We start from the raw sequence: 27,948 nt of genomic DNA, 5'->3' as shown, positions 1-27,948 counted from the left end.
ATTCTCTCATGTGCTGTTTACAGAAGGAAAATAAATCTCTAATTCCTAAAACAATCTGAGAACACTACAGCATACTTCTCTAGTGACTGACATTTTGTAAAGGTTCAACTCCTGTTTATAAAGTTACATGCATGCTTACATGTAAAATAATTTTCTTTTCTTGGTTAGGAGGAGCAAATATGATATTCTGATGGAGAGGCTCTCAACTGCACTAAGTGCTCGTTCAAACCAGATGGAAACATTAGGAAATTTGAGGGAAGAATTGGTGAGAATCATTACTGTCTTTCAAATTCTCACTCTCATAGAATCTAGATGATTAGTATCAAAGGCAGTCATTCATACTGCCTGGTGTTTAAAGTTGCACAATATTTTGGGGTAGGGTCCTTCAAAAGAAGGATCTTAACCTACTTGATCAGGTTACTCTTGTTTTTTGTGACAAGGAATGAGTTCTGTTCGATCCACAGTTTCAGAAAATGTTTGTTAATAGGTATCGTCATGCAGTTCTTACTTGCAGGATGCTCCTGGTTGCTGCTGCTTGTTTGGACAGTAGAGTTGAAGGGATAGAACACAACCGAGAAGTATCTTGTGCTCTGCCTGGTGTCTGCACTAGCAGGCTTTTAATATCCGTCTTTGATATCCTACTCTAAAATACTATGTTTTAAGAGCAGGCAGCATGAATGTCTTTGTTACTAAACACCTAGAGGTGAGACTTCTGGGCTACAGTGACTTTTGCCATTTCTTTTTGCATTAGGGTGTTTGTGAGAGAACTTTCAAACGTCTCTATCAATATATGATGAATGCTGGCCTAGCCAAGGTGGTATCTGTCCCATTACAAGATATACACCCCAATGGAGGACCCTACAAGACAAAGAAAGGTAACTAGAACCATATTTTTGCTTGTTTTTTATGTAATTACGTTCATGCCATTCTTTCTATAAGCTTCAAATCTTAACTTAGAAGACATGTAAGTGAAAATCTGTCTATGCAATTACATGGAAAAATGTGTTAATAAAGCTAGAGCACTGCAGCCCACTTGAATTAAGCATTTGTTCCAGGCTTTTAAGAAATGGATGCAGGCAAGTTTGTTGTGGATCAGTGTAAGCTGATTCAGTGAATTGTGACTGCTCAAGCCAGTACAGAGAGGAGGGACAAAGAGCAGTCTGCTGACTTTACATGTTGAAGTTGAAAGACAAGTCAATAAACTTGACAGAAATAGATTTAAAGTTATATAAAACAAAAAAAGACCATTATGAAATAAGAAGCTAAAGAAACAGACCGTCTTAGTTATGGCTTGTGCTGAAATTATGACTTTTGCTGAATGACATCAGAATGCAAAGTTTCTCTGGAAAATTTCATGCCAAATTATGAACATAAGCTTCTACAGCACTACCTTGGAATTCTATAAGTAAGCAAGACAGCCAACAACTGCTGTTCAAAAAAGCCGTAGTCTACTGAGGGATAGTTTAAGGCATAACCACCTTTGAATTCAATGGTAATAGGTTTGCAAGAGCTGCTGATAGCTTTCAAACATGTAGTGGAAAGACAAAGAGCGGGACTGCATGAAGAACGGGAAGAAAGCAGCTGCTCTCAGAAAAAGATGCAGATAAAACGTGTGGAGAAAAAACTCCGAGAAATAATAATAGAAAGTATGAGGAAGGTTACTGTCACTAATTGAATTAATGTAATTGCTTAAGGAATCCTAAGAGGCAGGGTTAAAAAGAAAGAATTCTAAAAGATGAACAGTGTTTTTCAGAGATGTAGTGAAAAGAGTGTAGGGAAAAAAATCTGGTATGAACTGAGCATTGCAAAGTATGTAGTCTTTGTGAATAGGATTGATCATAAAGGAACAAGTGAAAGAGCCAATAAAAATGTGAGAACTTCAAGAGGATGAAAGTTCATGCCGGTTACATGAAGTTGGATAGAGTGTCTTGATAAGACATCAAATTCCTTCAAATCTTTTAAGTTTAGGGGAAAGAAATCTCTCTGTAGGGAAACTGTGTTATGAACAAAATGAAACAGTGGCCAAAAGTAGGTACAGGATCTACCATGATTCAGAGAGGAATCTCTCCTGTTGTTCTGTATAAAAAAGGGAGTGATTTTATGAGTTCATTTGTCATGAAATATACACATCCACCTGCTTCCCGTAAGAATTGCAGACTGGTTGGGGTTGGAAGTGACCTCTGGAGATCACCCAGTCCAGTCTCCCAGCCGGAGCAGGAATACCCAGCTGAGGTTCCACAGGAAGGTATCCAGGCAGGTTTGAATGTCTGCAGAGAAGGAGACTCCACAACCTCTATGGGTAGCCTGGTCCAGGCTCTGGCACCCTCGCAGTAAAGAAGTTTCTCCTCGTATTCAAATGGAACCTCCTGTGCTTCAGTCTGTGCCCATTGCCCCTCACTATCATTGGGCACCACTGAAAGGAGTCTGGTCCATCCTCTTGACACCCACCCTTGAGATATTTATAAACATTGATGAGATCCCCTCTCAGCTTCTCTTCTCCAGGCTGAACAGAGCCACCTCTCTCAGTCTCTCCTTACAAGAAAGATGCTCCAGACTCCTCTTCGTCTTCATAGCTCTGATGGTCTCTCTCCAGTAGTTCCTTGTTCTTCTTAAACTGGGGAGCCCAGAACTGGACCCAGAACTCCACATATGGCCTCACCAGGGCAGAGCAGAGTGGGAGGAACAACCTCCCTGACCTGCTGAGCACACTCTGCCTAATGCAGCACAGGTACCATTGGCCTCTTGGCCACACAGACACATTGCTGGCTCAGCTGACAGTGAGACTTCTACACAGAAGAATTCATTTCAGTTCAGAGTTTGAAGAAGGCACTGGAGATCCTAAAAAATATTCTGGAATGGTTCAGTGTATAATAAAATATGTGGAAAAAATTATAATCAAACTCTTACAAAATAGGTGTTTTACATAGTTAATGCATTTCTGGTTTGAGCAAATGTCTCGCAGTGGCTTGTATGACACAGATACTTTCAGTCACACCATTTAGTATTGTCGTTGACAAAAACCTGGATTCACTCTTACACTGTCTTTGAGTACTATCACACCAGGTTGTATTTGTTTATACTTCCTCATGCAGAATTAAGTTTCAGAGATGTTCTGATGAGCTGAAGATATTTGCAAATAAAATCCAAAATAGTAGGTAGTATTCCTAAAAGACGGAGTTTATAATCAGTATTAAAAACATCTAATTCCAATTAAAGAATTTATTTAGAAGATTAGAAAATACAAGTCCATTTATAAACTTGGTGACAATCCACAAGGCAGTAGATGTTTCCTGTTTTGTCATGGATTGGCACAATGGCAACTGTATTTACTGCTTAAGTATGTCATGAAAAATGACACCTGATGAATCTTTCACTTGAAGGATAATTCCATCTTATAGATGCAAAAGCTGAAAATCCACATAAATGCCTTCAAAAACACTAGGTTTTAAAGTAGGATTAATTAATAATAGCTGATTTTCATTGGCGATCAAGATAGTTTAATCTCTAGAGTTATACAGGAAAGCAGATAGAAATATGTGGGACACACTGAGGATGACGCCAGAGCATCTGCTATGGGAAGCACATTATTGGGCAGCAGGAGCTAAAGTAAAAAGAATTGGTTGAGTTTTTTGTTTTGTTTTTCCAAATACTGCTTTGAGTGAAAATTAATGGGCTATAGAAACACAGAGGGTGTGATAACAGTGCTGCAGCCCTAGCAGAATGTCAGCACTTAATTACTGTGCTAAGCAGTATCTTAGGATAGCGGCAGGGAAAGAATTCAGCATGAGGAAATACAGTGGAATCATCTGCCCTGGAGCTCAGTCACATGATTGAGTTACCGCAGATTGACTTCATGTCAGCTGGGCTTCAGTAACTGATCATATATATAAAAAATAAAATTCTTTAACTGAAACCTTAATGATTTCACCTAAAGCTTTCACCTGGCATTTTTCGCAGCAGGGCTGTACCAGAGGAGTAGGGGCGGCTGTAGCTGTTCTCACCCACTGTTGCAGGATGAATTGGCTACTTCTGCAGCAGCTGCTGAATCGCTGTGACTTGATCAGTTGGCAATGCGCACTGAGTTCTAGCTTACCGCTGCTCTCTTAAATTGTTCAGCAGGAGCTGAATGGCACTGCTGATGGTGGCTCATACTTAGGGAGCAGGATCGCGGCAGCTCTCCTGGAGTCATCTGTCCCACTCTTCTGTGAGACTGCAGAAGTGTAAAGCAGGTGGAGAGTTACTACAGCACAGCCAGCAGACAGTAATGTGTTAAGGTGTGGAATTGGATCATATGAGATTCTTGTCGCTGGTGGGCAGCAGCGTGTTCTGCTCTTGTATATAACAACCTTAGATTTTTTTTGTCTCTGTTTTCATTGCATGTAATTCCAGTACACCATACAGGTTAACAAACCTCACCGTTCCCCAGGTGCAGAGAACAGGTTAGGACTTTGGATAAGAAATCTAGATGCTTGGCTGCTCATACGTGGTTGTATATAGAGCTTCCATAATATAACTGCTAGCATGTGTTGTGGAATCAGCAGAAAAAGGCTGAGAAGAGCCTCTTCTCATAGCAATTTTGGAACTGTGCAACATAACTCTACATTTTAGTTACACTGTAATAGCTCACTGGATGGGGTAGGACTGTTCTATTTGATCATTTTCTGCAGGGTGCTAGTTGTTTGGTGTATGCTTGCTCCAGCATATATGCATACAAATATGTAAGGTGCTAGGACACAGGAAAAACTGTATATATTTTTATATATATATTTATATATTGGGAACTGGCAGCAGCACCTGATAGGACCCACCAGCTGACATCCAGTTTGATCACTTGCTGAGTAAAGGCAATCCTGTAGTAAGGAACAGTTTTGCAGGTAGGTAGCTTATTGTGTCTTCAAATGTATGGTTCTCTTTCATTGTGTGATTTGCATTTATAGAAAGTAAAAAGTGCTTTGAGTCTGTAGAAAGAAATGTGTTCTGAAGATGTAATACTGTGGATCAGCACTTAGGCCTTTCGTTGATTTATTTGTACTATTGAAATTTCTCCTGCTGCTGCAGTGTTTTCCGCTCCACTCATAAATCACGGTATTGGGCAGTCCTAATGTTGACACAGATGGGAAGGTTTGGAGCATCTCAAAAATTCAGCATTTTGACAGACTCGTATACAGGGAAAAGCTCTTGCAAACCTTTTCTAGAAATAAGCAATAGGTCTTCTGTGTTCCCCATTGCACAACTGCTTCTCCAGGCTGCTGAAAGAAGATGGTTTAAACATGCGCACACACCCTGCATTTCGTTAAGAGTTGTTCCTAACATTCATGTTCACAGGGACTGATGTCATGGTCCATTGTCTTAAATTACTAAAGGAATTTCGGAAGAAAATGGAAGATTATAATGATGATGATGAAGAAGAGATCATCACAAAAGCTGTTCAGCCTGTGGATATTGTTTGTGAAAGGGATATGCTCACCCAGGCTTATGAGCTAAGTAAGTGATGTAGTGTGCCGTGCTAAAGACTTTCCCATTGCCTTCTTATTCCTTGTATGTATAAAAGAAAGATATATTTCGTGGTGGGGAGATTTTGAAGTTCTGATTGCTTTTTATGTATCAGAAAGTGTAAATTTTTCTTGGAAAAGATGAACTTTATGTTCAGATAAAACTGGAGCTGTAGGTGCTGCCACCCGGTCCCTGGAAGCTTATCAACTGTTCAATGGCACCAAAGACAGCTTGGTAGAAACAGGAGGTGGTGGTAGGATGAGAAAGGGTGATGAAGAAAACAGTGTTCCTTCTTCTTGTCCTACCTTTTTTCCTGAAGAAATGTGTATCTGACTGTGGAAAGCTGTCAGGGGAAAAAAAATCACTCCTGCTTTTAATCTGAAGCTGTCACCTTCAAACTCATTCTGCTGGGGCACTGGATTTGACTGTATATTGTATATGTCTGTGAAAATGTCTTTAGTTGTTAGTGGTGAATGTTAAATTTTATAATCCGACCTGTATAGTTGTTCAGAGCAAATATGAGTGTATATACAAATGTATGTATACGTAATTTAATCAGATTATTTCCTTGAGATATTTTCTGGTTTTCCTTTCTGAAACAGTTGAAAGTAGGGGAACCAAAGGTATTTCTCAAGCAGAAATTCGCTTGGCTATGAATGTGGGGAAGCTAGAAGCAAGGATGCTCTGTCGTCTTCTGGAGAGGTGCAAAGTTGTCAAGGTAAGGTTAAAATAAAATAATGTAGGTTCTTATTCAAACTGGAGATACAACTGTGATAACTGTGGTAGTATCTTACAACATTGTTACCCTCAGACAATAGAAACGGCAGGGACCTGAGAACTGACAGTGAAAAAGTGCCGGTAAGATCGGTTTGCTGGACCAGATGTACAAGTATTTTACATGGATTTGTGTTTGGGTGCTTAAGTAATGAAGATCATGGGGAAAAATGCCCGTGGCCCCATGTTTGCGGTCTATATTGAGGGCACATTCTGGTGAGCCACACCAGTGGGTGAGATTCTGCCGAGCGCCGCTTCACAGCATTCCAGAGAAACACTGTTCCCCGTGCCATGAAGCAGCTCTGCTCCCCAAAAAGAGACGGGGCAGAGAAATGAGCCTCAGCGCTGCCTCAGCGACTGACCCAAGTCACTCACTGTAGTCAGTGGTGACCCAGGTAATCTGGGGGCTGGTACTTTGTGGAAACAAGAGTAAATGTCTCTCAACTCAAAATAGCCACTTCATTTTTTGCTATAACATAACTCCTCTTTTGCAAGATTCTCTACTGAAGGATCTTGTCCAAGACCCTCTGTATGTTTAAAATTATCAATCTACTTTTGAAAGTACCAGTAAACTCTGGAAAAAAACAGTTACTTTTGTAGAGGTTATAATGATTAAACTCCTTATTTCCAGGTATTTCAATATTTTTTTTCCTTTCAACAAGCCAAATGAATTCAGCTGTCATTTCTCACATGCACCCACCTGTCCCTTCCCACAAAGGCAGGATAATCACCATCTTCCCTCAACAGAGAAATTTTTTTTCTAAGATCTGGTCATTTGGTAAAATATTTCTATAGAATTAAAAACTAACAAACTATATAAATGATTGGGATGTGTAAACATACTTTCTCCAAAGACAGCTGGGAAGATGACATCTTCCCCTATTGTGATAGACTAGGTGTTTGAGTTCCAAGATACTTGAAAGCAGCTGTCTTAGTGGACAGGGCATCAGCAGCTCCACTTAATTCTGATTCACTCTTGTAACTAATAAATTGCAGTAATTTTTCTGAAAAATCCTTTCCAGTCTGAATACATATAGTTTGTTCTTCCTTAGAGTTTTATACATCCCACATAGTGTAGGTGTTTCATTCTAGTATGCAGGTAATGCAGATTTATTTATTTTTCAGGCATGGTATTTCTTTTGATTTCTATATGTTAAGGTTAGTCAACGTTTTTCTTATTTGGAAAAAATTGATCATAACTTGATATCTTTTGATGTGAGGGGAGAACAGTTAGAAAATTTTCCCACTATTGATGCTGGAGAACAGACTGTAAGAATGGAGAAGTAAGGTGGTAAAATAACATTCCGACTATTTCCGTAGGGGTTTATGGAGGATGAAGGTCGGCAAAGGACAACGAAGTATATTTCATACACTTTTGCAGAGGAGAGTGATTTAAACCGTCAGTTTGAGAGGGAGAAGGCTCGGAGCGAGCAGTTAGCTACTGTGACTTTGGCGCTAGTGCCAGAGGATTGCCCACCTGTGGAAGATGTGCCTCCTGGTGAAGATGATACTTTGGTCTCAGAATCTGACAATGAAGAAGGAAAAGATGGCAAGAAGAGACGAAAAGGTCAGAAGACCAACTCTGGTTCTCTGTTGAAATTAAGTTGCCAAGATGATACCCATCAGTCAACACCAGCTAAAGGTAAATCATGATTCTGAAATCTGGAAAGAACCTTGCAATTTTCTTTTTTTTCTTTAATAAAATAAGCTATAAATATGCTAGTAACTTCCATTAAAGTTTTTGATCATATATCTATTTTTACACTTATGTGATTATTTCCATGCTTTTTTGATGTTCTCTTTCCACCAGAAGTCTTATGTTTTAGAATACTGTAGGTGTGATAATCTCTGGAGATTCTGGGGGCTGAAGTGTGCTCTGATGTTTGTGTGCACCAAAGAACGTTTCTGACTGTCACCAGTCACTGGGAAAGTCACCTTTTCCTTACCCTTGTGCCATTTCTCCCCTTTTCCCCATACAAATGAAACGGGCTCATACACCCTGCTCCTTGGATGCTCAGTTATTTTTGTGTTGGCTTGAAGAGCTGAAATGATTCTGCATAGGGTCAGACAAATTCTCAAACTGTTGAAAGGAAGGAGGCAGGACTGTGTGGTTAAAAATGAGCAGAGTGGGGATACAATGGGAGCCAGCAGTCAGTCGTTAAGAGAAACAGCATCCTGGGGTAAATTTGATATCTGCCTTGGATGCTCTGTGATGAGCTGACAGGTCTCTGTCATTGATGCTGTTTTTCAAAATATCTAACGGCTCGGGCTGTGCCCATCAGTGAGCAGCACCTTGGTAGAGCTATAGCTTTTAAAGTCTTTGAATACTTCAGAAGGGTTTTGAACGCATTTCGTATTTCTTGGAATATTTTATTTCTTCATTCCTCACTAAGCAAAAAGGTGGGCTGTGCCTCCCATTAAAACACACCATTTCATTCCATTGGATATGTAAATGTCATCTTAGGCGTGGGAAATAGCACAGGAACTGACAGATTGGACAGTTGACCTTTTTTTATAATTGTAGCATATAAAAATTCTTCTCCTTTAGCAGTGGTTTCTTCCAGTTGAAAATATCTATTGAGTCTTAGACTGTGGTATTGAGTCTTAGACTGTGCAGAATGTATTTGTTCACATACCGATGCAAACCTTCAAGTGGGGTGAGTTTAAGCAGAGCAATGCTGATTTTTCATCTGAGAGCAGATGAGGTGGTAACCAGCCACTCTGAAGAAGGAATAGACTTGGGATGACTTGACCCACAGCCTTACTCGCCTGAGCGTATTGTAACAAAAATGGCTCCTGAAAATAATTGCTTCATGTTTTTCTTTAGTTGTTTGGAACATCTTAATGTGAAAGTTACCGGCCTCTTGGGGACATATTTTAAAAAGGATATGGTGGGGGTTTTTTATTTATTTATTTTAACTATTTGGATGTTCCTGCAACTTCTCTGATAAACTCCCGTGAAAGACGGGAGAACAGATCTCCATTTCTTACATAGATTATCTTTGCAGTAGTACCAAATCCTTGTTCTGCTTGGAGTCTGAAAAGTCATATTTCTGGCAGAACTTCAGAATCTTTGTGACAGAAACTCTTCTTTCTTCAAACAACACTTTCTGGATAAGTTAATCTGGCCCTTCATGGTCTTCTAAGTCTGCCCTTGAAATGGCTTCTGCACAGACAGAATTATTTGATGACAGGGAGTTCAGTTTTTTTAAAACTATACTTTTGGAGACTGAATGCAGTCAGTCATGATCAAACCACTGCTTCCAGCAGGGTAGAATATGGGAAAAAATGTAGCAGGATGCTTTTAAGTACAGTTACCTGGGACTTTTATGAAGAGAAAAGCTGAACATTTACAGGAACTGTGAGAGCGGACCAATTACAAGGCTGTTTGCTCTTAAACCAGGCTCAAAGCCAACGACTGTGAAGTCTCAGCGGAAGAAGCTGCATTCCCCTCAAATTCTTGAAGAACCTGAAGAGCTCCCAGACAGTGTTTCAGGCGAGAGTTCTACTTTGGAAGCTGTAAAGCAGGAGTCCAGTCTTCCCACCTGTGCTGCTTGCACTTCTGAAGACGGGGATGTGGCTGTGATTGAGGAGGTCAGACTGGAAGACCTTAAGGTAAGATCACATGTCTTAGTATTTCCTTGTTGGTACGGTTATCTCAGCTAAGTTATGTACTTTTACAGCATGACTTCACGCTATGGCTTTATATTAATTTATGGCATTGTTTTGTTTTATTTAATTTAATTTCAAAGTACATTCATATTTTGGCTGCATTGTAGTTGTAAGTGAAAATTATTCCAGGAGGAGGCAAGGTAGTTGTAAGAAATACAGTTCTGGGTTGGTTCCCTGGGGCTCTCCAAATTCCCTTGTTGAGTTAATGTGTGTCCTCACTTGACGTCTGTCTGTGCACACAAGTGTTCCATGTCATCTGGTCTGTCTGCCCTAGACCCAGAGAAATAAATGGGTTTCAACATAAAAGTGTAGCCTCACTGCTGCACGACTGAGCCTGGGACAAGAAGCCTTTCTGAGAAAGAGGAGATGTTGGCTTGGACTCAGCATGATGTTAAGGCAGCTACCAACTTTCTAGGCCTTAACTCTCAAGTCCAAGTGGCTCAGAATGTGGAATGGGCATAGAAAGTGCATAAATCTCCGCATCTAACTGCATGGAAATCTTAGTTTCTGCCTTGGGTCCCTGCCTGTTTAGTTTGTTACAGATAAATATATGAAAACTCTGAATTCCTCAATCCTACTGTGTGAGGAACCAACGTCAGGCTGAAGACATTGAACATTTCATGTAAAATTTTCATTTTGTCCGTACTGTGCCCTAGAAGATGTGCAGTCAGAAGAAAGAAAAGCGTTCCAAAGCTACAGCAGTGGAGAGATCTCATGAAACGTACAGGCTGCTGAAGCGCCGAAATCTCATTGTGGAAGCTGTTCGAAACCTCCGGCTAATTGAAAGCTTGTTCACGTGAGTTCATCTGAAAACAGCGTACTAGGAGCCTGGTGCATTTGGGTTAGGGTTAGGGTCAGGGTCACCTAACCTTTAGCAAGCAACCTGTGTGCTTATTCTGTTGTTGGCTTTTCATGTGTCTGATGGCACTGTTTGCTATCATGTTGGAGAGGATGGCACACGAAAGGTGTGTGAGGATTGCAGTTATACTGAATCTTAAAAATTAATCAGCTCTTTGGAAGCAATAGTAGTTCTCTGCGGATAATGACACAAGTGGATTTTTATATGCTGTAAGTCCCATGAATAGAGATCAGAGAACCTTTTTCTCCGTTCACAGTGTGCCAGTGCTTGGCGCCACACAGCGAGATACAGCACTTCCTTGCTTGAGGATTCTTTCATCCACATAATTTTCATTCCTGCATGGTTTCAAAAATATTTCATGTGTTATGATGTCACAGACTGTAGAGACTCAGATCTTCATGTCCGTGGTCATTGGTTACTAGAATTCTAATAGGGTCCAGAAAGTTTGCTTTTATTTGTACTTTTATGTGGTATAGTGTTGTTTCCTCCTGACTTGCCTTGTCTGGATTAAAGATCCTTCCCTGAATGTCTGTCAGCCTTTTAAGATTCACCTCCAAAGAGAAATGGAAATTCTGGTGCTCTTCTGGAGTCCGAGCTTCCAAATTCGCGGAACTGTTGTTGCAAACAGGATTGCACCATCCATTTTCTGTGTCAGCATATGAGATCGCGGTATGTCAATATACACACAGCTGCCTGCTCTAGGAATTTAGTAAGAAATCATGGCTTTATTCTCCTCTGGTTTGAGAATTTTGAAACTTTCTGTCACGTAGTTCAATTGCAGAGCGTTGTAAAATTAGAGCCTTGTCTTCTGGCACCAGCCTCATCACTGATTCATCTACTCGCAACGAAGTGTGGGCTCAGAGGATATTTTAGGTCTCTGCTGTCCTCTTCAGTGCTGCCAACAGGTTCCCACAGCACTGGTGACAGTTCTGTCCCTCCCCAGCCTCTGCCAAGGAAATTTGCTGAGTTGTCACTCCAGTTACATTAGTTACTAGTCTTTTGAAAAAGATTAAGTCCGTGTGTACGCTCACTTGTTGCCTCATTCCCTTAATGCCCTTCAATATCTTTTTCAGAATTGACTCTCCAGGATTGCAGGACTCAGAAGTAGGGCCTGGAGCACTCGTGAAGTGCATGAGAACAGAGCTGAGGAGAGCAGGGTGTGAGTGCGCTCCTGCAGACTGCTGCAGGGGCTTCAAGTGATGGGAGATGTGTATCTCTATGGTGATTGCAGGTGTAGTTTCTGAGTTCTGAACACCACTAAGTAAATTCTATTTGCCCCAGGCTGAGCTGAGCTTACAAGTGGAAATATAAATTGCATATATTTAATCAGCACTTTAAACAAAAGCTGGTTTTCCTGACCTTAGAGAGGCTGGATTCATAATTGCATGATAGCCACACACAGAGAAATCTGGCATCGAGAGTTTGCTGTCATCAGAACAGCAGTCCTCACATAAAAAGGGTAGGCTTCATTACAAAGAAAATACAGCTGAAATTTAAAGCTAAGTTACCAGTTATCTACAGCAAAAGGCTAGAAAAGTGAGCATCGTTTGCTAAAAGCAGGGAAATGCTGTTCACCCCACATCCTCTTAACAAACTGCTTAAGTCCAGCAATATTACGAACTACCTAAAATGTGAGGTATTTTTTGCATCTTTTAGGCTTCAGAAAATGGTCATGGATCAAGAAAAGCAAGAAGGTGTCTCCACTAAGTGCTGCAGAAAATCAATCGTACGACTGGTCCAGAACCTTGCGCGAGAAGGACTCCTCAGACTCTATCGCACCACAGTCATTCAGGATGGCATTAGTAAAAAGGTGACTGCACAAACCCTGGCAGCAGAAGCAGCTTTTCTCACAACCTTCTCATTTATCAAAATGTTTTGGACCTTTTTACTGAAATGACTTCACTTTTTGTAGCAGAACTCTCAGTCGAGCTGCCCAGAAGCTACATGTCCTGAACTAAGCTACTGTGAAAACCAGATTAGTGCTTTCAATTATTGTGCTGCAGATAATTGTGCAACCAAGGAATAGTCCAGAGATCAAAGTCTCTGAACCTCCTTCTGAGAGGTTCTGCTGCTTATCAGTTATGCACTTCGTGATTCTTTCCTTGGACTGTCAGACTGCAACACAATTCTATTTAATCCCCTTTTGAAAGTCAGGAGTATATGAGAAATCATAAGTTAGCTTCTGAGTTGAAATTTATAGAACGTGACCTGTTTCTTTTTAAACAAAAATCCACTGTTATTGAGGTTTATGGAAGTAAAGTGTTTATAGCTGTAAAGCTGAGACTTATTGTAAATCTAGTGTGAAATGTTCGTAAGCAGGGAGATAATCCGTTGAAAATTACCTGCTGCACAATTACTGTAGAGCACATATGAAATCTTACTAAACTGAATGGTGTGTGTACTTTCAGCAACAATCTGTATTAGTTGGGCCTCATGAGGTATGACTTTCCATTTATCCCTTTCAGCCTAATCTTTGCAGGCTTAGGTGTTTGTTCCTCAAATATTTCAGATTTCAAAAAAGCCTGAGGTTTGTAGAAATGACATTAACTGCTGATTGGTACAGAGACCATACAGTCTGGCCTCTTGCTCAATACAAACTAGCAACAGGAGTTTTGATCCAAAAGTGCTAATATTCTATGAATTATTAAACCTTCATAGGACTCATCCATTGTGGCTGCTGTTAATTAGCTGTCTGTTAATCTCTGATAATTTAGGCAGCTTATTAAGAACCAATATCTCCATAAATACCTTTTGCTTGCTTTCTGCTGCTCTGAACAGGTAGAGTTTGTTGTGCATCCTTCAGTGAGTCCCAACGATTCCCTTGTGAAAAGTGCCATTGAGCAGGTGCGCTTCCGAATCTCCAATTCAAGCACCGCAAACAGGCAAGTTCTAGTGATGGTTTGGGTGGCTTGTGGGGAACCTGGCTTATCTAGTGCATGTGAAAATATGCAGGGGAAATAAACACAAAGTAGGCAAAAGAAAAGAAAAATCTCTTCTTTAGCAACAGAGACGTGGAAGCAGAGAGATGAAGCAAGATGCTGACTATCTCCTGATGTCAGGAAAGAAGAGGAATTGAACTGTGCTTAATTTTTACCAAAGTGCTGTGTGGTTTTAATGCAGGATTAAAGTTCCCCAGACGCCAACATCTCAGGACCACACAGAGGAAGAAAACCTGAGGCAAGAGGCAGCTCCTGATTCAGGAGAAACGCAAGAAAGCTCATGTAAAGCTGATAATAATAATCGGGCACGAAAAACTGATGACAAAATGGGCATAACACAACTAAAAAACTATCATCCTGTTACAGGTACAGTTAAGTGGTTTTTATGTCATCTTTCTCTTTCCCATTTATTATTAATAAGCACTTTCAAATATTGGGCTCTCCTAAGATACAATTGTGGTTTTGTTCTTTTATAGAAGAAAAAATAGGTTTATGTTAAAGCAGTCTTACTATCCGATGTTTTCTTAACTGCCTTTTTTTTTTACAGTTGTGAACTGCAGCATTTATGTTCACTACTTTTTCTTTACTGCTTGTCTCTTAATATTTGTAACTTATTTTTACTTTCAAGTGCCCACTTCCTTCTGGTTTTCTTCACGTCAGTTTTGCAGAGGTAGATGTTTCTTCTGTTCTAATGCTCTTTTTTAATCTTCCTTCACAGTTCCAGGACTCGGGCGTTCTCTTGGCTTTCTTCCCAAAATGCCCCGTTTAAGAATGGTCCACATGTTCCTCTGGTACTTAATTTACGGACATCCTTTAAATGAAACACAGCAAAAAGGAGGTAGTGATGGCGAGAAAAAAGGCAGCAAACAAGGTCTGGATGTGAATGCAGCTGTACTGGAACCACAGCCAGATGGGACCTTAGAAATTGTGACACCTGCGGTGAATCCTGAAGTCTCTGCACCAGAGGCTGAAGTGGACTTGTCTAATCAAACAGGTAAGAAGTGGCACGTCCTGACTTTAGTACAGACTGCGCCATGGTTCAGTGTAGTAGCTCCATAACTGTTTGACAATATGACTTCAATGAAAACATTTTAAGGTTGGAACACAAAGCTTGAAAAAAACTACTCATATATTTTTAATGGCTTGACCTCAAACTGAAAGGGACATCAAACAGGGCATCGTTCTGGATAGTGAAATACAGTAGGCTCAAATTGTGGATGATAAAAAGCTGGGAAGTTTGTTAGTAATTCAGAGAGAATGATTTGAATTCAGAATAATCTTGAGTAAATTTGGAGAAATGGTTTAGATTTAATTTCCGTAGGGACAGGTCTATGCTGAAGCCATAGTTAAATAATTACCTCTTTAACTAATTTACGAAATGTTGCCACCTTCTGTTTCTTTTACAAAAACAAGTTGAAGTAAGGGGGACAGGATATGTATCTTTCAAAGTGAAAAAAGGATGTTAAAGGTAGCGGATAAGCTGTTCTCCATGTTAATGAGTACAGAAAAAGAAATAATTGGATTGCTTATCCAGAAGCTATTTTAATATGCTGTAAGGATAATTAAGTCTTGGAACAGATCGTCTTAGTGAAAAACAAAGCGTTACAAGGGTGGTGTGAGTATCATCTTTGTACGTGGGAATTTATAATGTTTGTTGCTTTCAGGCAACACTCTGAACTGTGTAAGCTAATAAAGAAGGGCAGACTTATTTTTAGGAGGCTCAAATGTGCTTTTCAAGAGTCCTCACCAACACTGAAAAAGCCTGCAGAAGGCCACTTCAGAAAAGATTGAAAATCAATGCATTAGTTAATTTTCAGGTCAATTTAGATTTTCAGATTTCTAGACTATCAACTGTCAAACGTGTTTTGCCTGAATGCTTAGAGCAAAACTGTTACTACAACTACTAGGTTTGTCCTGTCTGAATCTAAGCCAGTCTTCTCGTTCCTAGTGTACGTGGATGATGCGTCGTGGATGCGCCACGTTCCTCCTCTCCCGCTTCACAGGGAGTTTGGATTTGGATGGGCTCTCGTTAGTGACATTCTTCTCTGCTTGCCTCTCTCCATCTTTATTCAGATAGTACAAGTCAGCTACAAGGTGTGGCACTTTTTTGCATTTACATTTGTTTTACTTTCAAATCTGATGATATCAACTGTACGTATAAGGAGTAGCAAATATCATCTTAGTTTACTTTAACAAAGCTCGCCATTGGAGAGTAGGTGCTTTAGTTCTTGATAGTTCCTTTTCCAGAAAAGTTAGTTGCTTTTACAGCCACGCTGAAAAAATGTATGGCCTGGTAATACTGCAAATTCTTAAGCTAATATTTTGCAAAGAGCTTTTTATAATCTCACTGAATCTTCTGCCTCATTGATGCTCAAGAATAATGTTTAAGCATTTTACAAAAGCAGTAATGTTTGCTTAGAAAATATTTCAGTAGGCAGTTCTGGCACCAAAGCTTGATGCTTTAAAGGATAGGTATATTTCACATTTTAATTAGCTTCTAAAATAATTCTAGGTGGACGGTCTAGAAGATTTTTTAAACGATCCACTAAAAAAGCACATTCTGATCAGGTCTCTTCCAAGGTCAATCCGACAGCAGCTTCTCTACAAAAGGTAAGTAAATGGATCTAGGGAGGAAACAAGAGCGGTTGCCTGTTTTCTCAGTTATTCCCTGTTTGTGTCAAAGAGAACTTTGTTACTTAAGACAAGGATCATCAATCTTCTAAGGATAGTGTGCCAAATTGTATTTTTCTCTCCCAAATAGAAGGTAATAAGAAACTAATAAGCAATATTCATGCATGCTGTCAGGCAGTGTTTGAGAGCTGGGAGGTTCTGTCCTTCATAACTCATCAGCAGGATGTTACTTCTGTACAAAACACACTCCTGACTGCTGCTAAATTCAGAATTTAATAGAGTCTAAATGTTGCTGTCCTTCATAAATCTTTCAGAAGGTGCCACATTTCCTAGTTCCTGCCTGTTATACATACCACTCGATTTCCACTCCTGCTCTCATTGGCATGTCCGTTGTTTGCCATTCCTCATCTAGAAGATTTAAGAACTGAGATTGGACTAAAGGTAGGAGGGGAAAGCAACTTTAAAGGAAAGTGATTTGAATATGTGGAATCGGCAGCATCAGAAGTTTCCCCAGAAGGTCATTGCTATGAGAACAGCATGGATTTGTGTGGTCGGAGATCTTACATAACATTTTGCAAACCTGCAAATGTCGTTGGTGACTCTTGCTGGACAGTATCTCCTGTCATGACTTGTGGTTAGCTCAGGTTTGCAATTCCTAACCTCCTACTTGCTAAATCTCAGGAACCAGGAAACCAGATTTACAGTATTTTCTGAAATTTGCAGGCTCCATGTGACTGGTTTATGCAAAGCGGTGTGACATAGAACCGTGTCTCTTTGCCCCCCGTTCACTAAAACTTCTAACTCAGCCAAATTTGCTTTAATATTTCTGGGCTTGTCTTCTTCCAGAGCCCTGGAGAAAACTCCTGCCAAAATACAATTCCCATTTAACTGCACAGAAAAACTTGACCTTAGTGAAGGTAAATGTGGGGAAAGCTAATTTTTGACAAACTGTCTTCCAGAAACTAGAGCTTGCAGACGTTTCCTGCAGCTTCCAGAATTTTGCCATATAAGTGGATACACAGCTTGGGAAATGTTGCACTTTTTGCTCTGCCAAAGCTGTAAGCAACGGAAAGCAGTTTCTTGGAGCAGTGATTCTAAACAACCTTAAGTGCAAGGATCGGTGTCCAGATCCTTCTATCCGCACATGTGAAAGCTTATCAGCCCATATTTAGCAGTCACAGTTTCTTACTCATGTCTTCTTTTCATAATATGTAATTGCCTGCAGTTCTGCTGGTGTTCTGACCTTGTTTAATTCATTTTTTACATATGGCTTATCTGGCTAATTTTGTTCTTTGCTAGCAAAATTTTACTTAGTATTCGACTAAAATATTGTGTTTGTGTTTGTGATCTGAGGAAAGAAAATTTGGAGCTTTGGGATATAATATGTTTTCCATAAGCTGACAATTCAAACAAAAATACACTTTAGAAGTTCTAAACCTCAGTATTTCCAAAAAGCAGTGGTTTCCTGAAGCTTCAGGTTGCTGTTGGCATGTTTTCTGGTACCATTTTTATGGTTTTCATGAGTGCTAATTGTAATACTCCTAATATTGCTCCAGGAGATACATCTTTTCAGTGGTAGAAAACCTTCAAAGATTATGTTATATGGGACTGATACAGTTTGGCCCAACAGAGAAGTTTCAAGATAAAGATCAGGTAATTTTTCTTAAAAAATGATCCATTATTCTACATGTGTTTTTGTGGGTTTTTTTCCAGTGAAATAAATGCAAGATTTGGGATTTGTAATTACCTTAAATAGTTAAGTAAAATACTGATGTTTCAGATGTATATGCAAACCACCAGATCCAAGTGACATACTGCAAGTTGTGGAGAATATTTTTGCCCCCTTATTTGGAAAGACACCACTGAAATGTATAATGCTGAACATTGCACACAATAGTGATCTGGGAGGTTCTAGACTGGCAGCACTTTACGAAAAGTGAGCATGGCACATTCTGTTCCATCGAAGTGTTAGAATAGAGTCACTGATCAGAGTAAAATAATGATGTTTATATGCATATTTTTGTAAATAGCCAGCACATGCAGAAGAGAAGGCCGTCCCAACATACACTTTATGAGGATAAGAGAGATAATTAGGCCCCTAAACGCATCTATTGAAATACTGAATGAGAACTTGTAGGAAATAGTCACCCTCTGTGGAAACTGGGAATACGCTGTGCACAAGGGGGAAAAGAGACTGTTCTAAATCTAGAAAGGACATTTGTGGATTGCTGGCAAAGGAAGTTTGGTAATGCAGTGTCATAGGGTGGGGTGTATGTGTACCTTCTCTCAGAGTACTGGCTCAAACCAGTGAAGACTGAGGAGATGCTAAGGTGTCCTAAACCACATTAAGTTGTGTGACCTGTAAATTGGGCAGTTTCAATGATTTTTACCTACCAACCTGAAACATACTGTATTTGACAGGTCTTTGTGTATATGAAGCGAAATGCTGTGATTGTTGATACCACAGTCTGTGACCCCCACTATAACCTGGCTCAAAGCAGTCGCCCGTTCGAGAGACGCTTGTATGTTCTGAACACCATGCAGGACGTGGAAAACTTCTGGTTCGATTTGCAGTGTGTCTGCCTTAACACGCCATTGGGTATGATATAGCTCTATGTTTTTAGCACCTTTACCGTTAATTCTGTTCATACCACAATTCCTTTTCTTTTCCTAAAACTTGAGGCAGGCTCTGTTTTGTCATTTCCAATGTTTTGGTCTCTTGGCTGGTCACCTTGTGCATCAAAAAAAAATCTAGAAGTTTGTCCACATAATTCTGTGAAGTTGAGATCTACTTGAAATTTTCAGAGCAGTGTTAAAAGCAAAGCATTGCTGTCCTGTTAGAAGTATCCAATTTGATAATAGCTCTGTAAGATTTTAATCCAGCTATGAAAATGCCTTTTTGAAAATAGTTATCAGTATATTTTTGCCATAGCTCTCTGCCAGTTTAAGTAGAGATCCCTTTTCCTTAGAAACATGTTGCTAAACCTTCTAATCGATAGCCTGAGTTAGATGAGAAGTGAGAGTTAAGGGAGTTCATGCATCCCAGGTTTTTGGAGCTTATTTTTGTCTTTGATCCTTTTACAGTTTTTAATACAAGCTAAAAGAAGTACACATTTTAAAAAATATTGGAGGGAAGAGATTGCTCTTGAAACCATAGACAACCCTAACCTGTATTTCTGTAATTTAGTCAGCCAGGCAGAAGGATCTGTTTGTAATTTTATCTCCTTTTGGATTGAAGCAGGCTCCTTGCACGTTTTTCAAATGGTAGTGTGTCTGTGATTGTTGCAGTCTTTGTGGGCTGGTCAGACTGTGATTGTTCCTACCCCCAAAATATGGGAATGATATTTCACCAGTGTGCTGCACTTCAATGTGTGTTGAGCCTCTAGATCAGATACTCATCTAAGATCCTGTCCTGCTCTATTATCTTTGTAGCATGGACAGCCAAAAAGCATTAGTGAGCTAGAAATTGTGTGGAGGGCTTTTTTTCTACCTTTGACTTCTGTTATTCTATAAAACAATCACCTGACTCCACTGCTCTGTCCTGAATGTATCTCCAACATGAAGGTGTCAGACACGAAGAGTGCGCACGCTGTGGTTCAGCAGTCACAACCTGACGTGGTTCTTGAGGAGTGCTACCACCTTTGAAAAGCTGTGATTCATGCCTAAAATATCAGTGAACTGCTGCAATATTTTCCTTGTAAAGTGTACCAGCCTCACATTACTTCTGCCCTGAATACAGTTTTGGATAATTTAGGGCCTTGTACTGGAAATGAGGTAGAACACCATTAGCCTCTGTAAGAAGGTAGCACATTTTATCGAGAAGTGGTAAAAATGGGAGCCGTAGGTTGCCATGGCAGAGTGGGATAACAAGGGGGTGAAGTCTGGCTTCTCATGCTGATAATCCAACTCATCTGTATGTCTAGGAGTTGTCCGCTGTCCTCGTTCGAAGAGAAATAATCTTCAAGGGGAGGAGACTGCACTAGATGCAGAGATGGAACAAGAGTCAGCAGCGGATAAACATAATCTGGAACGAAAGACTGCAATGTTGGAATATACCACGTATGTCATCTTCATCCTTGTTTTGTTGCTTGAATAGAGTGAGCAAAAACAACTGTTCTCGTTTGAGAATGTTACTCAAAAGCAAATGCAGTTAAGACTCCAGCGTTTCTGTTGGGTGTTGTGAGGATTGGTTTGTTTGTTTGTTTTTCATAATTCAGAGGCTGATTAAAAAGACGTGTAGTTATGTATCAAGCTTACAAGGAACTTGTCTACTAAACAGGTTTTCATGCTAGTGGAATGGGAAAACCAGATTTGGATTTCCTTCTAAAGTAGGACAGATGTGTGTTGCAAGAGTCTTGGGGAAAGCAAAGCTGAGGGAAGGAATGCTTCTGGGTACAGTCACTGCAAGGGAAAAAATTAAAGATTCTGTTCCTGTGCTTTATATCGTAGTATATCAAGTACCCTGTACTGAAGCTCCCCAGTGTCACATTCTGAATTCTGTCCTTCTCTGTTGCAATTTGTTGAATATTGTTTGCAGATGAAATTCTGATATGATATTGGTGTATGCTGGTGAAATCTAGAAGTGATATCTGGAGCACTTCATCTTCTGCCTAATCCCAACCGGAATACTTGAGAGGGTTGTGCACTGACAGCCTGTGACAGCCATGCAGAATGCCAGTCACGCCTTTTATATTGAGTGTTGTGCACTGTGGTTTACTTTTGTCAATATTCTATTCTTTTAATAAACAGCCTGATTAAAAGTATTTTCAGTTAGTTCAGTGTTGGCAGTACAAATATCAAGTTATCTTAAAAAAAGTAATGGAGGTGAGTGAACTTAATCCCACTGATCCTTGCTGATAGAAGGAAATTCTGTTCAGTCCACTTGTCAGCTTTCACATCGTATGGTAAGAAATGGTTTCTCCATTGTATGGTAAGAAATCTTTTAAACTGGAGATCTGGTGTTGACTTGCAGTTAGGCTAGAGGTGACTGCAGCTTCTTTAAGGTCAAGAAATAGTTTTTGGATTTAATTGAGGGTATAATGTTGTCATGGAAGAATTTACTGAAAGCTTGACTGAAATAATTTTTTCATGGTAGCTTTCAAAAAAAAAATCTTTCATAAGGCAAAACAGGATTTCAAAAATACTCTTTGGTGTTATTACTGGACTGTCAGAGCTGTCGTGTTGACTGCATATGCAGCGCTCATTCATAGTTTGATTTTTTTGAAGAAGTAGTAAGTTTTTCTCCATGATTTCTTGCACAGTGTCATATTTATAGAAGAAAAAAAAATATTTATTTTCATTTTGCACCGTAATATCACACTAATAATTAAATAGGTCATGCATGAAGGGTACCAGTTAATGCATTACGTCCTATTCACTGTTGGTTTCATGCTCTTTCCAGGGAAAGAAATGCAGTTCATTGTTTTTCTGCCTTAACAAGCTTTAATGTATTTGTTAGAAAACTGGAGAGATCAGTGCTTGACAGTCAGTGTGAAAAAGGGGTTTGAATGCCTTTAGTTCCTGTGCAGGATTTTCCGCACACTTGTCCTCAGAAAGGTTTTCATCTGAGCAGGTATTTCCTCTGGTCCTGTGGCAGGAATAGTGCTGAGAAGAGTTTAACTTGGCCAGTGGAACTTAGTGAACAATTATGAAGTTGTTCTGGGTGTAATTTCTAAGCTGAAAGCTCAGTCATTAAACATCAGGATTTAAAACTTAATCCAAAAACATTGTCATGCTGCTTCTGGACCAGGGTTAAGGGAAGGAGCATCTCTCTTTCTCATCCTCTTTCCCAGCCCTGTCTGTATTGGGGGTTCTGCACGTTGCAACACAGCGGTGAAGAACAGGTGAGGAGGTGCTCCCTACAAAATAAATACTGGATGCTTTGTTTCTGTTTCTCTTAGAGGCAGCCGAGAGGTGGTTGATGATGGAACCATCCCTGGAGACGGGTTGGGAGCTGCAGGTCTGGATTCCAGCTTTTATGGGCATCTAAAACGCAATTGGATCTGGACGAGCTACATCATCAATAAGACTAGGAAGGTGGGTATTTTAAAATTTATATCCTGTAATGGCTTTTCCAAATTTTAATAATCTTAAGGTTGAGATACTGATAGCAAAATTTTACTGCCTGCATGCTTTCCCAGCTGTGTGTCTCAGTAAGACTTTGCATCACTGCAAAGAAATGAATGCCAAATTTGGTAAATCTTGGTGCTGAAGTGAATGAAAGAATTGAACGTAAATTTTATCTGAACTGAATTTGGCAATACATTCAACCAAAGCAGAAATACTTCGTGAAGCAAGAAATGTAGATGACTTAGTGGTGCCTCTTGCCTTTCTGAAATGCAGAATTTGTCAGATGAAAACTGAAACATCCAGAATAAGGAATTACATACAGCAAAAAAAATTTACTAGGAAGCCTAACAGAGGCAAATAAGAATGGCCATCCTCATTCTGCTAATGTCCTGTCTGTGATGGTTGCCAATAAAAGATTTGTAGGGAAGGTTGTAAGAGCAAGGTAGATATGTAGTGATATTTCATCAGAATATTCTCCTAGCTGTCTGCAAGTTTGGCTCAAGACCATTCTTAACCTGGAGATGTTTCAAAGCTGCTCACAGCTTTTTCTTTTAGCATTAATTTGTCTAATTGTTTTTTGGATGTGTGTTGCTTTAGCATCCGCAACTTCACGTAGCAAAGTGTTTCAAAGTCCTATTATCTGTCACCACTTCTTTTTGATGTTTAAGGTCCCTCATTATTCTAGTGCTAACAGAAGCTGTGAAAATAAATTCTCCCTTTCTGTTTCACTTGATTTTGTAAACATCTCTCACGTTTCCCATTATCATCTCTTTTTAAACACTGACATCTACCAGATTACTTTACTGTTCCCAGCATGGAACCTGTTCTGCCTTTAGTCATTGCTGTTGCCTTCGTTTAACCAGTTCTAGTTCTGCTATATATTTTTTTAAGGTTAAAACAGCATCACTTAGTGCATTCAGGCTGTGACCACCATAGCTGTATAGTGTTGCTCTCCATTCCTAAGAATTCCTTACATTTGCTTTGCTTTTTGACCATTACCAAGCACTGAACAGATACTTTCACAGAACTGTCTGTAATTATCCTGCCCTAAGTGGTGGTCAAATTAGAGCCTATCAGTGTATGAGTTGCTTGGTTTTGACCTCAGGTGGGATCATTTCACTCCCAGTTTCATCTGCTGTTGTCTCCTCCAGTTGTTCAGCACTAACAGGACCCCCTGCATCTCTTTGGCTTTCCTCTCCACACCTGTGTCCAACTTCTATCACCAGTGAACGCCCCACGAGAAAAATGGGGTTTGCTGAGGATGGCAAAACTCCTAATACATTGCTCTCACTTTGGGCTCGGATTTAAGATGGATAGAATATGGTGTAGGAGGCATTTACTCAATTTTTGTGTTTGCATTTTGGTTTTGTGCTTTTTAGAAGTTCCTTTGGAATCTAAAATGCTTTGAAAAAATACTGTTTTACAGAAAATTCTGCTCAGCCTCTGTAGCAGTGAAAGAATCGAGCATTTCTTTTCCAGCCATAACTTCTTCTAAACTTAAGGAGATTTGCTGAAATTCTAACCTACATAATCTAGTGGTCATTACAGGATGATTTAAGAAAAGCTGTAGAGCTATTCAAATATGTGGTAGTCATAAGACAAATGAATTCTTCATTGTACCAGGGATCTTTTCCTTTATACTGAAAATCTATTTCTGACACTACTCAAAGGATATCATGTATAGTGATGTTGAAACCAGTGCCCTCCTTTTGCAAATCACCTTTCTAAAGCTGTGTTGTTGTAGGAAAGTACAGTTTCTGAGAACGGACTGACAGTGAGGCTCCAAACCTTCTTAACAAAACACCCGCTCCCACTGGGCTCAGGAGGTAAGGGGGTGATGCTGGTGGGGGTCTGCAACTGCATTAGAGCTGTTACTGGTTTTGTCAAACCCAATATGGATGATGTGGGTTATTCCTGTCACCTTGCAGTAATCTAGGATGCTTCTAGGGCAGTAGAATAGATAATTTCCTTCCCTCTTTCTGGATACATGAAATAATAATTTTTTATCCAGTATTGACGACATAGGTTGTTCCTGTCTCCTTACAGTGATCTAGGATGCTTCTGGGGCAGCAAAATAGATATGTAAATAATTCCCTTTGCTATAGAACAATAATTTTTACCCTTTGTAATTTCTGTTTTGCAGTTTGAAGAAAGTCTAGAGGGACCAATGTTTTGTATGACTAAGCACTGTTAAAATTGCTTAGCCTAACATTTAACCTAAGGAGCAGGAAATGCTTCAGGTTGAATATGAAACCTCAACTCAGTTCCTGTCTGATTGTGCACTGTACGCTGGACTTCGAATTGCTTGATGATTCCTCATTTATATGGGATTTTATTCATTGTGAGCTGCTGAGAAGTGGCATAAAATGACATGACTAATAAAGGGCAAGTCTGGGAGGGCATCCGTCTTTAGTATACTGAAACTTTGGCATTTGCCCTTTATACCTTAATATTGTAGAATGTAACTGCTATAAAGCTCTACTACTGTAAATATGTGTTGTTTTAGGTAACAAACTTAATATTTTGAGAGAAGGAAAGGTAGCATCTGAGTCACTTGTCCAGAAAGAGGAATGTGTTGAAATAACTAAAGAACCAACCCAGGATCGAACCAAACGAGTGAGAGGTGGAAAAAGCCAAAAGAGGAAGAGGCTTAGGAAAGACACAGGAAAGAAGACCAAGAAGGTAAAGAAAGGTAAGTAACTAACACGCCATGAAGAAGTGGCATTCTTTTTAATGCATATGCTGCTGTAAGTTGCTTTAGAAAAGCTGCTGTGACTGTCACAGAGTGTGGGAAATGGAAACTTACTGGCCATGTCTTTGGGTGTCTCTTCCAGCAAAGATGTCCAGGTGTCCTGGGGCTGTGTACTTGCTCTGGAGAAAAACAGCCGCGTGCTGTAACTGTTACCTGTATGTGAATCAAGGCTGCACTACTGTACTGTACAAACTAAAGGATTTCTAATTGTGTCTGCACCAGATTAATGCCTTGCAGTTCACCATCAGCCTATGAGAGCTGACTTAGAGGTTCTTCATGATATGAAGAATCAATTTGCTAACTAAAGTGTTCGTTTTCTCAGCCATGGGAGAGGAATTAATGCATTTTACTTTCTCAGCTGCTACTTCCTTCTCTGCTTTTGTTTTTTATTATAAACTCCAGTTGGTGCCGATACTGCCTGTGATAGGAGTTTGAATTAATCAGAATATGTAGTGCTGAGATAACTGTTTGGTTTTTGTTCCCTGGATTTGTTAGAAGAGGATTCTGTAGAAAAAAGCAAAAGGCTCCGCTACCATGATGAAGCTGACCAGAGTGCCCTGCAGAGAATGACTCGTCTGCGTGTCTTCTGGACAGTGCAAGAAGACAGTCTGCTCCTGCTGTGCCGAATCGCTAGTCATGTGCTAAATGCAAAGGTATTCAGCAGGGCCTGGACTTAAGGGGTCTGTGAACTGACCGCACATTTCATCAGCCCCGGGAATTCATCCAGGTTCTAACCACCATTTGCATACGTAATAGCTGAAGTTTAACTCCAAACACTTTTGTTCTTCACACAGGTAAAAAGGCCCTTTGTTCCATGGCAAGTAGTTCGGGATATCATGCATGCCAGCTTTGAGGAGTCCCTCGATAAAACTTCTCATTCCGTTGGACGAAGAGCTCGTTATATTGTCAGAAATCCACAGACCTATCTTAATTATAAGTAAGAAGGTTTCTGTCTATGGTCTAGCTATAGGCTAAATTCTCCTGAAATTAAGTGATGTGCTCCTCCTATATTTATAGCTTATTTTATGTGAATATAAATTTCAACTTTTTTGCACTCTAGTGCTACCAAGTCTGTACTGAATTGGGAAAATTTCAACTATATACAACGCCTTCAATTGTATCTCTTGCAGAGTTTGCCTTGCTGAGGTTTACCAAGACAAAGCCCTCATTGGAGATTTCATGAACAGAGAAAATAATTATGAAGATCCACAGGTAGGAGGGAAGTATTCTAAAGGCCATGTAGTGCTTTACACTGTTTGGCTTACTGAGTGCTTGCACTGTTTTGATTACTGTGATTTCATATCTTACGTCTCCCTTGTACCCTTAGCCATGATAAAAATAGCATCGTTGTGAAAATGCAGCATCGTTGCTATTTTGAGAGTAAAGTGGACACAGGCTGCCTTCCAAAGGCACATAAACAGCACTGCTTTGCAACAGAAATGTATGTTTTTCAATGTCCCTAACTGAGCATCCGTATGCACTGATTCTTTTAATTTCTTCTTTTAATCCTCTCAGCCTCCTTGTTATCTGAGCAAGAAAACATCTTTGCTCTGTAGTTGCCGATTATTTTTTTTCTGGTTGCATGTTGAAATACATGGCTTCTGTGGATGAGAGCAGGAATGGAAGCAAATTTGGTGAGAGAAGCCTTGATTTGATCAGTCAAAAGTTTTTATTTAATTGTTGAGATTTTTATGGCTTAAATCAACCACAATTTCAAACTGAAAAGCTTTTACATTTTCAGTGCAAACAATTCCATTTGGAATTCCAAAACTTCTTCACAACATCACGGCAAGATTTGCTTTGTTTTTATCCAAGAATGACAATTCATACTGTTGTCAGATTCATTTTTGTTTAAATGAAGAACAGTTGTTCTGTGATGAGAAATTGCTGAAACAAATGCGTGTGTCCCCATCCCTAAAGTCTGTCTATGGAAGCAAATAAAATCTTGTTTCCAGAGAGATACAGAACTGTGTGTAACAGGCGTCCTCCAAGCCATGATTGTACAAACAGAGTTACTGGAGTACATGATAAAGCCTGAAAGGTATGAAGAGGGGAAAAAAAAGACTTAAGCAAAGCTGTAGCAAGAGATCTTATGCTGTTAATTCAGTGTAATTTGTTTTAATATGTTCATGGTGGGTTGCTTGTTACAGACAGAACCTGGGACTGATATCAGCGGACACGACCTCCACACAGCTTTTTTGATGCATTCTCTTTCTGTTGTACGGTTTCTGACTTGATAATTCAAAAGCTATTTCTTCTAGAATTTTCCGCGAAAACTTTAGAAATATAAGGTATTTTTCCACTTTAAGAAATGAAGGTTGATAACATTTCTCTCTTGTTTTCAAAGGTTTGTGCAAAGGAGTTTAAAGAGTTTGTGGAAAGGCTGAAAGAGAAATTCAGTTCAACCCTGGGGAATCCCAAACTTGAGATTCCTGATACTTTGCAGGAACTCTTTTCCAGGTATTTTAGCTATGGTGCTCTTGACTCTGCACATAGGCCGAGATAATTGAGGACATGAGGACCTCTTCTCTGCTGTGCATGCTTTACACCCTCTGGTACTTGTACTCTTAGTATCAAAAGAAGTTTCGGTAAATACAACAAGCAATGTTTCTTTCAAATCCAGACTTCCTAAGTACCCATAACTAATGTGCAGTTATTTGCACAAGCTTGTTTATTCTAAAGCATTTCCATTTGGCTAAATGAGACTTCTTGTAAACCAGAAGTTCACAATATCAGATTTTCATAAATGGTCAAATCCT

General features: G+C 39.7%; 1 protein-coding gene across 2 annotated transcripts in view; it reads left to right on the top strand.

Annotated features, from left to right (window-relative positions):
• GTF3C1 (general transcription factor IIIC subunit 1) overlaps positions 1-27,948 on the top strand; it is a 43,346-nt gene that overhangs the window by 3,193 nt on the left and 12,205 nt on the right. The window contains exons 5-27 of one of the 2 annotated variants that reach the window (XM_065850686.2): positions 169-265; positions 752-875; positions 5,326-5,484; positions 6,096-6,211; positions 7,588-7,909; positions 9,671-9,882; positions 10,599-10,735; positions 12,455-12,608; positions 13,577-13,680; positions 13,919-14,103; positions 14,456-14,731; positions 15,686-15,831; positions 16,250-16,347; positions 17,925-18,021; positions 18,790-18,967; positions 20,292-20,427; positions 22,269-22,404; positions 24,182-24,263; positions 24,944-25,129; positions 25,685-25,842; positions 25,984-26,126; positions 26,320-26,401; positions 27,537-27,649. In XM_065850686.2, the coding sequence (XP_065706758.2) occupies positions 169-265; positions 752-875; positions 5,326-5,484; positions 6,096-6,211; positions 7,588-7,909; positions 9,671-9,882; positions 10,599-10,735; positions 12,455-12,608; positions 13,577-13,680; positions 13,919-14,103; positions 14,456-14,731; positions 15,686-15,831; positions 16,250-16,347; positions 17,925-18,021; positions 18,790-18,967; positions 20,292-20,427; positions 22,269-22,404; positions 24,182-24,263; positions 24,944-25,129; positions 25,685-25,842; positions 25,984-26,126; positions 26,320-26,401; positions 27,537-27,649 (3,441 nt within the window). Of the gene's footprint in view, positions 1-168; positions 266-751; positions 876-5,325; positions 5,485-6,095; positions 6,212-7,587; positions 7,910-9,670; positions 9,883-10,595; positions 10,736-12,454; positions 12,609-13,576; positions 13,681-13,918; positions 14,104-14,455; positions 14,732-15,685; positions 15,832-16,249; positions 16,348-17,924; positions 18,022-18,789; positions 18,968-20,291; positions 20,428-22,268; positions 22,405-24,181; positions 24,264-24,943; positions 25,130-25,684; positions 25,843-25,983; positions 26,127-26,319; positions 26,402-27,536; positions 27,650-27,948 lie in introns of both variants that reach the window. The other variant, XM_065850685.2, reaches the window with a different exon arrangement.

This window comes from Patagioenas fasciata, chromosome 15 (assembly GCF_037038585.1).
Source record: "Patagioenas fasciata isolate bPatFas1 chromosome 15, bPatFas1.hap1, whole genome shotgun sequence".
NCBI lineage: Eukaryota > Metazoa > Chordata > Aves > Columbiformes > Columbidae > Patagioenas > Patagioenas fasciata.
Note: the sequence above shows the minus strand (reverse complement) of the source record. Positions and strands in the feature narration are given on the sequence as shown.